General features: G+C 37.9%; 1 protein-coding gene across 1 annotated transcript in view; it reads right to left on the reverse strand.

Moving 5' to 3' along the window:
* Positions 1–1721: 1721 nt before the first annotated feature.
* LOC119859027 (deleted in malignant brain tumors 1 protein) overlaps positions 1722–14681 on the reverse strand; it is a 39652-nt gene continuing 26692 nt past the window's right edge. The window contains 10 exon segments of the mRNA XM_043519375.1: positions 1722–3163; positions 3837–4108; positions 6753–7153; positions 7878–8050; positions 9428–9639; positions 9977–10127; positions 12072–12101; positions 13014–13058; positions 14366–14483; positions 14486–14676. Coding sequence (XP_043375310.1) covers positions 3012–3163; positions 3837–4108; positions 6753–7153; positions 7878–8050; positions 9428–9639; positions 9977–10127; positions 12072–12101; positions 13014–13058; positions 14366–14483; positions 14486–14676 — 1745 coding nt within the window. The 3' untranslated portion in view covers positions 1722–3011.

Consider the following 14681-nt stretch of genomic DNA (forward strand, 5'->3'; position numbering starts at 1 on the left):
GGCACCTTAGAGACTAACAAATTTATTTGAGCATAAGCTTTCGTGAGCTACAGCTCACTTCATCGGATGCTGTAGCTCATGAAAGCTTATGCTGTAGCTCATGAAATAAATTTGTTAGTTTCTAAGGTGCCACAAGTACTCCTTTTCTTTTTGCGAATACAAACTAACACGGCTGCTACTCTGAAACCCATATTTTAAATGTATCTGTTTTAGGTACCGTGACGGAGTGCTAAGAGCCAAGATCTGTCCCAGCACTCTGATCACTTGAGTTCTGATTAGTTTCCCCCAGAGAAAACTTGAGGAATGGAATATTTACTTACCTAATGGGGCTGGGGACACTAAGGAGCTAATTGTCCCATCACCTGGAGGGATAGTTAAAATCACACAGGAAGATAGTGAAGAGGGGGAAAGGGATCTCAGGAAGGTGATATCTCTTCTTTGAGAAAGGGCTGACATCTGAAGAACATTGTAGACAGAGCTGCTGCAGAGGATTGTGACAGTGGTGGTAATATTAATAAATCACACAGAGATGTTAACAAGCAAGAGGCACACAAGACTGTATGGATTCTGCCCTGCTACAGGTACTTAGATGAATCCCATTAGTGCAATACCTGAGCAGGTTACAATCTTCAGTGTACAATACTCACCCTGTGAAGTACTGTTATCCTCCTCTCTTTAGCTCTGGGTTCTCAAACCTTTTCATCATGAAGATTTTATCTACTGAATCACTTCCTTTCCCATTTGCTATGATGCAGAACCACCTTCCTGCCCCATCTATTAATACATAACTTCCTCGGGCAACTAAAGCCATTGCTCACATGAAAAAGTAATATCAGGACTGTCATGTATTTGTAGCTTCTTTTAATGCAGGTTATTAGCTAGAAACAAGGAAAATAGCCAATACCATATGACTAGCCAGATCTACATGGACTGCCAACAAAAGCTGTGTAGAGCAGTGTGAGAATCACTCACTATTCCTCTGTCTTATTCCATTTTATTTCTATTAATCTTACCTACTCCACAAAGATTAAGTGGTTTCTTCTCCCACCAGTACCAATAAGACATAGTCCATCTCATACACCAAATTTTCTCAGAACACTTTCCCCATCACTATGAAGTGCTGTTCATAAGTGGGTCAGAATCTCTCCACAGCTCTGGCCACATCGCAGAGCTGGAAAACTGCTGCATCTTCCCAGTTGATGATTCTTTTGGTGTGGGTCTAAGCTGCTATGCTACTGTCCCTGCAACCCCTGTCTTTGGTGACGGAGGGGGGTAAGCACCACCAGAGCACCAATATGCTCCAGTGAATCTTGACCTGTGGTTGACTCTTTAGGGGCCATAGTCTTCTGGCATAGGGTGAGCCTTGGGATCAGGGAGCCGCAAATGGCTGATTTGCAGTCCCTGCTGTTCCCCACTGCAATCTTGACATTTAGTTTTTGTTTTAGAAAAATTTGGAGAGAGAAAATTTCTGAATCAAACATCAGTGACCTATCCAATTCAAATAGCTGACTTCTTAAACCCCGATTCTCCATAATTTTTTTATACTGGATAAAGGCAGAAATATTTCATTTCCTTATAAAAGCCTGTTTAAATGTACTTACTGATTTTACCACCCCTGTTTTGGAAATGGAAAAAACAAAAGCACAAATTGATGTTCTGCAAAGTTTCTTTATGACAGATCATATTCTTCATATTGCAAAGCATTAGTTCAGAACTCAGAAGCATAGACATTTTATTTGCAAATACACCAATAGAAATATTGCTTTGTAAACACTTCCAACTTCTGATTGTAAATTGCTATATTTACATATGAAATTAATTTAGAGTGGACATCATCCCATTTTACAAAGTAGCACAATATATTACATTTGTCTCAAAGAGAAATTAAACCTTAAAGTGCAATGTCCAAGACAATCTGAAACAGGGTGTTTTAGCAATTCCATATGTTATTGGATGTATGATTTCTGTATTTCTTTTCCAGGCATAGCTGATTACTAAATAAAAATACTTTCTTCTGTATAACAACCTGGGATCATTTGGTGTTGCCACATGTAGATTTTATCCCCATCTCTGTACCACAATTTCTATGTCAGAATATTTCAGGTGTTAGATACACTGCTTTTGAAAGGAAGTGAGAGGAGGATTATGAGGGAGAAAACTTGCATTAGAATCTAAATCTTGATGATCAGCAGTGACTGAAATGTCCTAGATATGCATAAGATATACTAGGTATGCATAAAACATAAAAACCGGTATCAGATTGCCCTTTTTATGTATAAAGTTGTCAAATCAAAGTACTATCTATCGATCTTAGATACTTCTATATCCCTCTTCATAGTAATATCTGAGCACCTCATAATCTTAATTGTATCTATCCTTACAATGCCCCTGTGTGATAGGGAAGTGCTGTTATTCCCATTTTACAGATGGGGAACTAAGGCCCAGAGAGATTAAGTGACTGACACAGGGTCACACAAGCTGTTTATTGTGAAACAGTGACTCACCCCACAGATTATTGCTCTAACCTCTGGACCCTTCTTCCTGCTTACACATTCATTATATTACAAGAGTTGCTCTGTTAAATCTCACTGCAGAATACCACAAAAACTATAGATAGTATTTTTCATCTATCTAGATTGGAGATAGTCCTGAGCTGCAAAGTCTGGATCTAGATTAAGAGAAGGGAGCTGGTAGATCAAATACTGGGCTTGGGTTCAGTCCATTTTTGGAAATGGCAGCTGGTTACAGAATTGGAATCTGGATTCAAACTTTTCCATGGAGGTGGGGTTTTAACCTCAGGCAAATCTCTAGCCTGAATTTACCAGAACTCAGAGTGTAGCCTCATACAGTAAGTTTGTCATACTTTCTCTTTGAAGCGCAAATTGTCATAGAAAAATTATTGAGTGCAAAGGCTAGAAACGGAATCATTACGTAAATGCCCTGAGATATCATTGTCTGCCAGATGCTGGTGTCTTTAGCGTCTCACATTATCTGGTACGGAATCGGTCTCCTCAGTTACTTTTCAAAAGAAACCCAACAAGAGTGAAAACAACAGCTGCAAGCACCACACCCATAACAATAAACGGTGCATGGGAATGACCAGCAGTAGCAGTAAGTGAACCATGGGAATCCACGTCTTCCTGATGTTCAGAATAGTCCAGCTCTGTGAGTTGAGAAAGAGAGTTTGTTACATTTTTTTCTCTGTTCTAGTTATTGCCAAAGATACCAGAACAAAGAGAACTTCAATTTAAAAAGTTACATCCTAGATCAGGTCAAGAAATAAATCAATTTCACTCTATTTTATAGAAGACATTCTAGACACATCAATCCATCTTTATATTAGTAAAGACTATTTCATGAACTGAACCCCCAACAGGAATGTTTTAGGTTCAATATTAAGAAAATATCATAACTAGCTAGGGAATGGAATCACTTTTCAAGGAAGGTTGAGGTTTCTCTTTACTGGAGATATTCAAGGTGAGACATAACTACAATGTTTGAACAGTTTGGGGATAATTAAATCAATCAATGAAGCTATAATAAGGAGATGGACTGCATCTCATCTTTCTTCCTGAATAACTGATTCAATTAGCATTTTTGGGATGTGCTGATTAAAATGATGGATTTGAAATGTGCTAAATAAGGAACTAATGCAGATGCTATTAGTCAGTAAACAAGTGTCTGGTGTTTATAATGGAGCTGATGATAACCCAGTAAAAGCATGCTGCAGTGCTAGAAATCAGAAGTAAACTGACATACAAAGATTTTGTGAAATTAAATGAAAAGTGATTTACAGAACCTTATACTAAATACTAGAGAAGGTTATTTGCATTTACCAGCATTCCGGTTTTCAGTGCCATCTTTCCAAAGCTCAATTGGCCCAACAACAACATCCAGTTTTTCTTGGTAAGAGCTTGTATCTCTTTTGGACCTGGGTATGCAGCCGTGGTAGCATCGGGAAGAATAATCATATACCCTGCACACGACCATTTTAAACTGCAGGTAAACTGATGAATATTGATTAATAAACTTGAAGGCATTAAATTTGAACCGTATGGTGGAGCTGTAGGGTGAATAGTATGTACCATAGGTTGGATCTCTAACACATCTAAAATAAACAAACAAATAAATAAAATTAATCTTCATGTGTACGCACAAAAATAAATCACTGATATTAAGCATTTCCTATGTGCAAAGATTTAAAAAAATTAACACTGTATTAACAACAAAAAGGGAGAAAAATATGTATTTGTAGTAAGAATAGAAAATGAAAGAGGTTAAAATAGTGGCAGTAACTTGTCTGAAAGCAAAACATACAACATTGCTTTCCCTAATTCAGCAAGGTATTTATGTGCATGCCTAAGAATGTGAGTAATTTTACTGAACTCGCATGCTTAAAGTTAAGCTTCTGCATAAGTCTTCATAGGATCAGGGCCCAGAAGAGCCAAGTTGCAAAGGAGTCACCTAGAGGTGTCTTGGCAACTAATCTATGGAAAAAGCCCAGATCTGCTTATTTATATCTCCAGGCTGCAGTGCATATGACCCCTGTAGAGCAGCTGATGCAAAGGGTGTTAATTATTACTGTTAAGGGGAAAATGTAATCACGATTTAAGCTCTTAAGTGAGGCTGGCCAGAAAACAACAATTTCATTTCACGCACAATTTTGAAATTTGTTTTTGTTCCAATGCAGACGAAAAATGAGATTTTTCCCACTTTTTCCATGAAAAAAAGCCATATGTGAGAGAGAGCCAACCCAGAATAGCCAAGGTAGTTACACAGGAGAAGGGAGACCTATTACATAGGAGATGGATCAAGTCCCAGCTCTGCAGAGTTCCCCCAGCATATCAGGGACTTGACCCTCAGTCTCCTACAGCCCAGGCAAGCAGCCTAACCACTTGGCCTAGGTCTCTCTCATCGTCTCACCTGGGAAACCCTTCCCAATTACAGTTCTGTCAGAACTGATACATCTCCAAGAAACTTTTCAGCTTTGATGAACAGTAGTTGTTTTTTTACAGGAAAAATTTTATTCACAATTTTTTCTACCAGCTCCACTCTGAAAGGCAGGCTCTGTCTCTTTACTAAATGGTTATACAGCTGCTTGCACAATGAAGCCCTGATTTGGTTCTTTAGGTGCTACTAGATATGAATAATAATGATGATAAATTCCTTTTTCCATTCTGTGCCATTTTATCCAACTCACTCCCACTCCTCTGATTTCTGCTTTGGATGAACCAGAAGCAAGAAAGTCAACATTTCCAATGAACCAAATCTCCAGTAAGTCAGCTGCACAGGTGCTTCACAGAACAAAATTCTAGTAAGCTTCACTTTCCTCTCAGCATTGACTAATGCCAAAATTCCACGCCAGTGCATTCTGATTCAATTTAACCACCATGAAAAGGAACTCAATTTATCTGTTGAACTCAATGTATCTGTTAATACACTGATATCTCAAAATAAGGTGAAAAGTTGTCATATGGTCAACACATTGCATACAAATACCAACGATCTCACTCTCATAATAAAGATCTCAAGGTATTGAATTATTTTTATAAAAATCTCAGTTTATACTGTACACTATGTGTTTCTATGTTATATTCATGCCAATATTTGTGTCACCTAGATACCGTAGTTAAGAGATGGTTGAAATTAGATATGATAAATTTCCTTCCTTTTGGGTTTTAATTTAAATAAATATTATTAGCGGTAGGTTTAAAATATTTGACTTTCTCTGCATTGAATGATTTTATCATATCGTTTCTTAAAAGGGCTGGTCTGATTATTTAATTTTTATCTTATACAATAGATAGGAGTTTTTAAACTATCATGCAGGTGGCTTCCTTAAAACTTAACTTCTACTACCTGGCTGAATTATTTTGAAATTTCATTATTTATTCCACATTATTTATATACAATTAGAATTTCACCAGTAAGTGAATGAGGCAGACATTTATTGACAATGGGACCTGGTCCTGAAAGATTTACCCTTTCATACCCAGAAAGACGTAGAATCTAGTGATAATGGAGAAGCCTACTGAAATTCTGGCAGGTAAAGCATAGAAGCATAGGAAATGCCATAATGGATGAGATCAGTGACATTTTTTTCTTATCAGATCTAAGAATCTAATTTGCTTTCTATAATTCATTAATCTAACTTTTCCACAAGAAATGGTTTAAGCCAAGCCACATGAACAATTCTGGGCCATCTGAGTGACATATAGGAAAGCAGGAATATCAAACATTAAACTTCTGTCATTTGAATCAAGCACTAAATTAGTCATTTGAAATAATATTTCTAGTATGGTACAAAATACAAGATCAGAACAAGAATGAATAATAATTAAAAAAAAAAGAAAAAAAAAGAAAAGAGAATCAGAATATTTTGAAAATGCATAGTTGAATTCTGTAGACAAACTGTTTGGGGCTGAATTCAATCTTGATGTAGGCAGGTGAAAATTCATTGACCTCAATGGAGTTTGGGACAAAATCTGCTTACATTACAACTGAATTCACCTCTCTAGTTACTATGTAACATGCTTGAGTGGAATCTTGCATGACTGCATGGTGTAAACATAATTTCTATTGTTATTTCTCATGTCTTGCCAAGATTGGCCAAAAAAGTTTTTTAAACAGTTTATTAGCATAGGGAACTGAAATCAGTTCACATTGTCCCTATTCAAATTATTCCATAAACAAAACAGATACAGAATGGCATGTACAGATCCATTGTTAATCATTGCTCAGAAAGTCCTTACCCATTCCTGATAATATCATAGGTGGTGGATGTAACACTACTGGAATCAGGTGATGCAACACAGGTGTCCAAAAACAACACCAGATTTGGGTCAGAGCTGTTAACTGAAGCTTGAAGGAATACATTCTGGTTCAATCTAACATAGTATGGAGAGTCAAACACTGGCCGTGAGAAGGACGGTGATTCGTAAAATGAAATGTTCACGTCATATCTGCTGTACTGAGTTTCATTGACCTCCTTAATATCCTCAGGAACATCCTCGGCAATATACATGATTTCTTTCCATGTGTTTTGGAGCATTTTGCAGTTGATATGCAAGTGAAGATCTTTTTCCCTTTTGATTATGTAACCAGAAGAGGTTGCTTTGATCAAGTTAGAATACATGATAGTGTTGCTGTTTCCCTGTTTGACACAGTAAGCACAGAATTATCTAATGTAGTAATTTTTGCCACAATTACCATTATGCTTTTGATGCACCCAAAGACCACCACGCATTTTAAAAGCATAGTTTCCATTGAAAGTATTTTGAAAAGAAATGTAATTTGGTCATTTCTATTCACAACACATTTTAAACAAAATTGTTGGCTGTATAATACAGTGATTACATTGAGATGTGAAAAAATATTTTCATTGAACCCAAATACAGCCAACTGAGTTAACATTAGTACAAAGGTTGAACATGAAATGAACAAAGGTCCTGATTCAGTAAGTTACTTAAACATGTGTTTAACTTAAAGCACACGAGTAGTCCTATTGAAGTGAATGTTTTAAAATGGATACGTGTAAGTACCTTGCTGGACAGGGGCCTATGTAAATGCCAAGTATTTTGACTATCCGTGAACGTCAGCTCATGCTCAAAAAATGTCTGTGAACATGGGTTGAGGTTGTTCACATATCCTCCCTGTCCCATAATATTGTATTTTGACCTTATGAGGAATAAGTAAGGAGTTTCTTCAGGCAGAGAAAGAATTAGGTGGGAGTGTTTAGTGAATCAGAATCTGCAGTCATTTGTTCACTTGTAACTCCTGTGAACCACAGCAGGTTTCTGTTCATGACCCTTTCAATAAATAATTCTGCAGTTTGCACAGACCTACTTACATATGCTGCTAAATATTCAACTTCATACCTCTCGTCTTGTGCCACAGCCATTGTATGGTATGTTGAATATAATATAGTTTGGTGTAATCTTTGGCTTACAATAAGGGTCATTCAAGCTGATATTCTCTGCAATGTAGCCTTGTGAGTGGAGATAGGCTCTGTTAACAACTGCATGCATGTATTCTGGCAAGCACAAAAGAGCTGGTGGGTGGATAAAACACATATTAGTGCGGTCAGGCATACAGTAATAATTAAATGTTCAACCAATACATTTGCTGCTATCTATTGTGTGTGTATGTTGGGAGAGGGGAGGGTGTTCATAAGACAAACCACATGATTTTACCTCTCTTATGTCTTAATTATCAAATTATGCACCAGGGACCTGTGGTTTACGCTGTGGATAACTGTCATGAAGAAAATCTGCAAATTATACTTTCTCTCCTTGTGATCAGAGAAAGTGTCTCATCAGTGTTAAGGATCATATGAATCACAGTTGCCATAGTAGAATAAATTCTGGAGTCAAGAAAAAGTCCACTTGAAGTTGCTTGGAATTTTTCTTGAGTAAAATTAAAGGACAATATTACCATGGCCTTTATTAAGGAAATGAACTAAATACTTTCAGTATTTGTGGGAGAGAATGATCTAAACACAAGGGGAGGTGAAGACAAACAGTAAAGTAAAATGAAATTGGTGTGTTGGTCGACAGCAATTTTGCAATCGTGAATTATCCTGATTAGCCAATGGAACTAACCAGTTACATGAGTAAGGGTTGCAGAATCAGGGGCTTGCATCTCTGACCTTACATAAGCCTTATGGGGTTTGGAGATACATGTGCAGGGGCTGACTCACATCAATGAGCATCAAAGTGATAGTCCTTCACTGGGGACTGGATCCTGTATAGTCTTTTCTTGGGCAAAAGACACACTGAAAAGAATAGGAGTTTTCCCTGAATGAGGACTTAAGGGTCAGGTTTTGACTGGCTGTGAAAGTTGTTCAAGTTCACTTGTGGGTACCTCTGTAGCTGAAGATGTGAAAAAATTGCAGGGGACTCATGGAAGATCATCAAAAACTGGGAAAGGAAGTGCAGGGAATGATTCTAAATATAAATAATTCTAATACTAAACATTTATCAGTAAAGTGCTAAACAGGCATTGAACTCGGATAAATAACTAACGAGCTGGGGGGAGGACATGAAATTGACTCATACTGTATGAATTAGGGTGATTGCAATGAGAGTTTTGCCTGCATCAGGACTAGGATCAGATGTAAAGAGAATAAGCAGTTAGGTAGTACAAGGGGCCATAAGTAACAATAATGGAATGAGATGGTGAAAAAGTAAATTTAGGCTGAATATAAGAGAAAATGTCCAAAAATAATTTGATAACAAACAGTTTTATATTTAAAGAAAACCCAACTACTGTCTGAAAGTAATAGGTCAGTAATCACACAGTGTGAAAGATGACAGTGAGTCTACTATACTGAGGTGGTTGAACATTAATCAACGGTTATTTATCAAATAAAATCAATAAATAGGCTTGTCAGCTGAAAAGCAAAGTTCTGTATTAAACATGAACTTACTAGTATTCTGATCTGCTGGAATGGTGTAGTAGTCAGCACGGAACCCTTTCTTTGTGATACTTGAGTCACTGTGAAATCGAACTGTCATCAAGTTTGAGGACGATGTATATGTAAAATAGGAATTATAACAAATTTTCCCCAGTAAAGGAGAAGTGTAGAGTGGTCCATCATATATCTCTATATAATCATACTGGCAACTACCACCTTCTGTCCTGGGGAATAAACATTTTGTAAACTATTTTGTAAACTTCTATGTAAGCATTCATCACAAAGCAGCACATGAATCTCAGATTAAGCCCTTCAGACTGCGAAGTGTTAGTGGCAGAGATTGTCTTCATTTTGTATCTTGTATGGTACCCACCACCTTGTTAGGACTCAACAAGTAACAACAAATAATACTCCATTCATGCAATTTTCATTTTAGTTTTACTGGTCACTTAGAATTGGTAAACCCTGTTGAAAAATGTCCTCCAAATGGAAAGGGTACCAGTTAGAAAAGTCCATAACTTTGAACCCAGGAATTGCCCAGAAAATTAATGCTTTACTTACGAGATATCTCTAAATGAAAGTGTTATGAGGTAATTGCTCACTGCTTCTATTTCCCACACACAATCTGCATTGTTTGGATAATTTCCAGGGTAGAACGGGCTTTGAAATGTCCCAGATGAATACTGAAGGACACCACCACAAGTATATTTTACTGAAGAACAAAATGTAAGAAAAAAATACATACGAGTCATTTACACTTTTCTTTTGCATATATTTGTATATGATTTATCAGTCAGAGTCAAAACCTAATGAAGTTAAAGGAAAGCCTCCCATAACTTCAATGGTCTTTATAAAAGGTACTCTATGATGAGCATCTCCATCCCAAGAGCTGTTGATCCCACTCACAGTCTCATTTAATGCTCAGCACCTCTCAAGATTAGGCACTAAATGTATATAGCTGAAGACAGAAAAAATGGGCCAAAGAAAATGTTCAGGGAAGATAGATAACGTTATCATAAGGAAAAAAGCGTAATGTTTTTAATTCAGGTTAGAAGTAAATTTTTGAAGAAGCACCTGGTGCACTGGGGACAAAAATTACAGCCTGAATGAAAATTGCATCTACAGTCAACTTTGGAACGTAACAAGTTTTACGTAATGCAGAGCTTTAAGTGACATAAGACTTATACACTCTTCCTTCCAATGAGGAACGAAGATACTTTCAAATCCGGGGAGTGGAGGTTTTGTTTGGGCTCTCTTTGGGTATGTCTTCACCACCCGCCGGATCGGCAGGCAGCGATCGATCCAGCGGGGGTCGATTTATCGCGACTAGTCTAGACGCGACAAATCAAACCCCGAGCGCTCTCCCGTCGACTCCTGTACTCGACGACCCAGTTCGGCGAGAGGTGCAGGCAGAGTCGACGGGGGAGTGGCAGCAGTCGACTCACTGCGGTGGAGAAACCACGGTAAGTCAATCTAAGTATGTCAACTTCAGCTATAAGAAAAGGAGTACTTGTGGCACCTTAGAGACTAACAAATTTATTAGAGCATAAGCTTTCGTGAGCTACAGCTCACTTCATCGGATGCATTTGAGCTGTAGCTCACGAAAGCTTATGCTCTAATAAATTTGTTAGTCTCTAAGGTGCCACAAGTACTCCTTTTCTTTTTGCGAATACAGACTAACACGGCTGCTACTCTGAAACTTCAGCTATGTTATTCACGTGGCCGAAGTTGCGTAACTTAGATCGATTTCCCCCTCCCCCCGCATCCTCCCAGTGTAGACCAGGCCTTTGTTTGTTCCCGCTCTGAACGGAGAGAGAGAGACCATGCAGGTAAAACATCTGCTGAAAACATACCTGAAATGATACCTGTAAAATTACAGAAATTGTAAAGTAAAGGCAAGGAAATGCGTTAGATTATCTTTTGTTTTAGCTTGTGACTTTTCCCTGTGCTAAGAGGGAGTTTTAGTCCTGTTTTTTGTAACTTTGAAGCTGAGCCTAGAGGGGAATCCTCTGTGTTTAAATCTGTTTTTTAGCCCGTAAAGTTACCTTCCATCCTGATTTTGCAGGTGTGATTCTTTTACTTTCTCGTTAAATAAAGTTCTTCCTTTAAGAACCTGTTTGATTTTCAGCGTCTGAGAGACCAAGGGTCAGGTCGGTACTCACATTACTCTCAAGCCTCCCCAGGAAAGGAGGTGAAGGGGCTTGGGGGATTATTTTGGGGGAACAGGGAGTCAAGTGACCCTTTTCCTGAATTTTTGTGTCAATCACTTGGTGGTGGCAGCAATACCGTCCAAGGACAAGGAAAGGAATTGTCCCTTGGGGAAGTTTTAACCAAAGCTGGTAGAATATAAGCTTAGGGGATCTTTCATGTGGGTCCCCACATCTGTACCCCAGAGTTCAGAGTGGGGAGGGAACCCTGACACATCCCACAATACATCAGTCTCTGGCACAAATGGATTTGAGCCCTAATGGTTGAGGTTTGGCAAAGTAATAAGCAACTACAATTTGGGTCTTATCATGGAAAGTGTTAGTCAACCTTAATTATAAGTGGCGCTACCAGCTCTGCCTAAAATAAAATTCAGTCGTGATCTGTACATGTGCATTTCAGCATATTAAAATTTTGTGTCATGATGGATAACATGCAAGTGATGAGTTACCTGTTGTTGGAGAGCTTGTATGTCCAGCAGCTGCAAAGATGAAACATGAGAAATTATAGCTTCAGTTATAAGTGCTGTAGAGTTGGGCAACATTTTTAGGCCAGAAGTTTTTTCAGCTAAATTGCAGATTCGGCAACACCAAAATTGTGTGCAATTCATGCCATTTTCAATTAATAGTTCAATTCAATACAAATTCCAAACACTCCACTAGGAACATTTCTTTTTAAAAATAAGAAATATTTCATTTAGTTTGAAATGACTTTCAGATTCAAAATTTCCTTTTTTAAATCAAAACCCGTAAAAATAGCTGAAAAGCACACCAAAATGTTAGTATTTTGTTCAAATAAAATATTTGGAATAATCTGGAACTTATTTTTTTCAACTTTTAGATTTACTGAACATCTCAAATATTTGACTTTTCATTCAAACCAAAAAAGAATGCATTTACCTAAACAGATGACACCGGCATCTTCAGAATAACCACAGTTATGAGAGAGCCATCCTCAACGAGGACAGTCCCTTAGACTGTCTCCTGGGAAATGACCTATTTAGATGCTTGGCAGAAAGACTAGTGGGCAATCTAAATGTCAGGATCTTCTTCTCTTCTAGGGTGGAGTGGTGGAACAAAAGTAAGAGAGTCGGATGGTTTGAAAAGAAAACTATATTTGCTCTCCACACCTCAGTGTTCTGAGGGTATAATATGCAAGAGTAGGGGTGCATGTAATGGACCTACACAGTTCAACAAATTACTGAGAAACATTTATTGCCTGTACCACGTTTGAAATTTGCCCTTCGTATTGCTATTCAACCTAGCCTCTCTCTCATTTCAGTTCATCTGGCAATTCTACTCTAAAACCATAGGCTACAGGTTCAAAACATTTCTAGCACAGAACCCTATCAGAGAAAAACATTTTAATGAACGCAGAATGACTTAGCACTTACCAGCTGTGGTGTACCAGGGCCATGATGGAGTGGATCCTGATGTTCCTGCAGGAAGATAATAGAAGCATAGAAATTGGATATCCAGCATCGAGTAGGGAGAAACATAAGAAATTATATTAACAGTTTTTAGTATGTATTAGTGCCGTAGAGTTGGGCAAAATTTTTAGGACAAAACGTTTTTCAGCAAAATTGCAGATTCGGCAACACCAAAACATTGCACAATTCATGCTAGTTTCAATTCATTGTTCAATTATGTTACAATATCAAACACCCCACTAAGAATATTTGGTTCTGAAAATGTCAAAGAAATATTTCATTTATTTGGTTTGAAATGACTTTTAGTTTCAAAATCGACTTTTTTTAAAAAAAAGGAAAAAAACCCCCAAACCTTTGAAACGAGCTAAAATCAAACCAAAACGTTTTGATTTTATTCAAATAAAATATTTTGAATTAGCTGAAACATACTTTTCTCAACTTTTCGATTTACTGAAATTTTCAAATATTTGGTTTTTGATCCAGACCACAAATGATATTTTGAAATTGCTAATGAATGGGGAAAAAACATCTGGTATTAGCTCGGATGTATTTATAACATTATAAGGGGAAATGACATTCGAAGCTGCATGACTTTACTGGAGGATGTATTGTCTGAAAACAAGTAGAGCAAAACTTTGAAGACACCATGTTTGTCATATCTTGTGACGGGTTATCATAAAACGTGCTTGACTCCCACTGAGCTCAGTGAAAAAACTCCCAGAAAAATATACCTCTCTCGATGGCAAGTGATTATGGCTGAAACTTAAATAGGTCTTGCATCTTTGGATCTCCAAGTGCTTCATGAAGTTGACTATGTCTCATTATCCCTATTTTACTTTTTAGGTGAATGAGGTCAAAAGAAACTAAGTGGCATGGCAGAGTCATGAATAAAATCTAGGTTTCCCCCATCCCATTTCCACGGCCTATCACCATTACAATATTTTACTTTCAAAGGAAGTGAGCTTACCAGAACAGAAAACTAACCCTGGTTGACAGATACTGCCCTTTGGAACTTCAGAATAATATCATCACTACTTGGCTATCCTAGGGTGCTTCCCCTCCACCCCTCCCACTTTTTTTTTTTGGTACATCTTTATTCTATGCTAGCACCCTCACATTCACCATGGAACTAACTGGCTGGCTGATTGAAGCATGGAACTAATGTTTGAGGAAGTAGAAAAGTGGTACGGGATCCATTTCCCAAAACTGTATTTCATGTATTGAAAACCTTGTAATGTGACTTTCAAAAACATCTTCGACATGGTGAAAAGCATGGTCATTCACCTGTAAGACACCTGCAAACTCTTGGTATTTACCTGAGCAGATGACACCGGCATCTTCAGAATGACCACAGTTATGAGAGAGCCATCCTGAATGAGGACAGTCCCATAGACTGTATTCCCATCCTTTGCAATTCACATTATCCAGAACAATATTCCTGAGCCTTGACCGAAATAGGCATTGGTCTTTGCTGCAACACCATATCCACATCCAAGCTGCCTGCACACAACATTTGCGTCATTGAGATCCCAAGAATCATCACACACTGTCCCCCAGGATCCTGCGTAAAAGACTTCAACACGACCCTCACATCTGCTATATGAATTCACCAGTCTCAATGCCAGCCCTAAA

This window comes from Dermochelys coriacea, chromosome 7 (assembly GCF_009764565.3).
Source record: "Dermochelys coriacea isolate rDerCor1 chromosome 7, rDerCor1.pri.v4, whole genome shotgun sequence".
In the NCBI taxonomy this organism is placed as follows: domain Eukaryota; kingdom Metazoa; phylum Chordata; order Testudines; family Dermochelyidae; genus Dermochelys; species Dermochelys coriacea.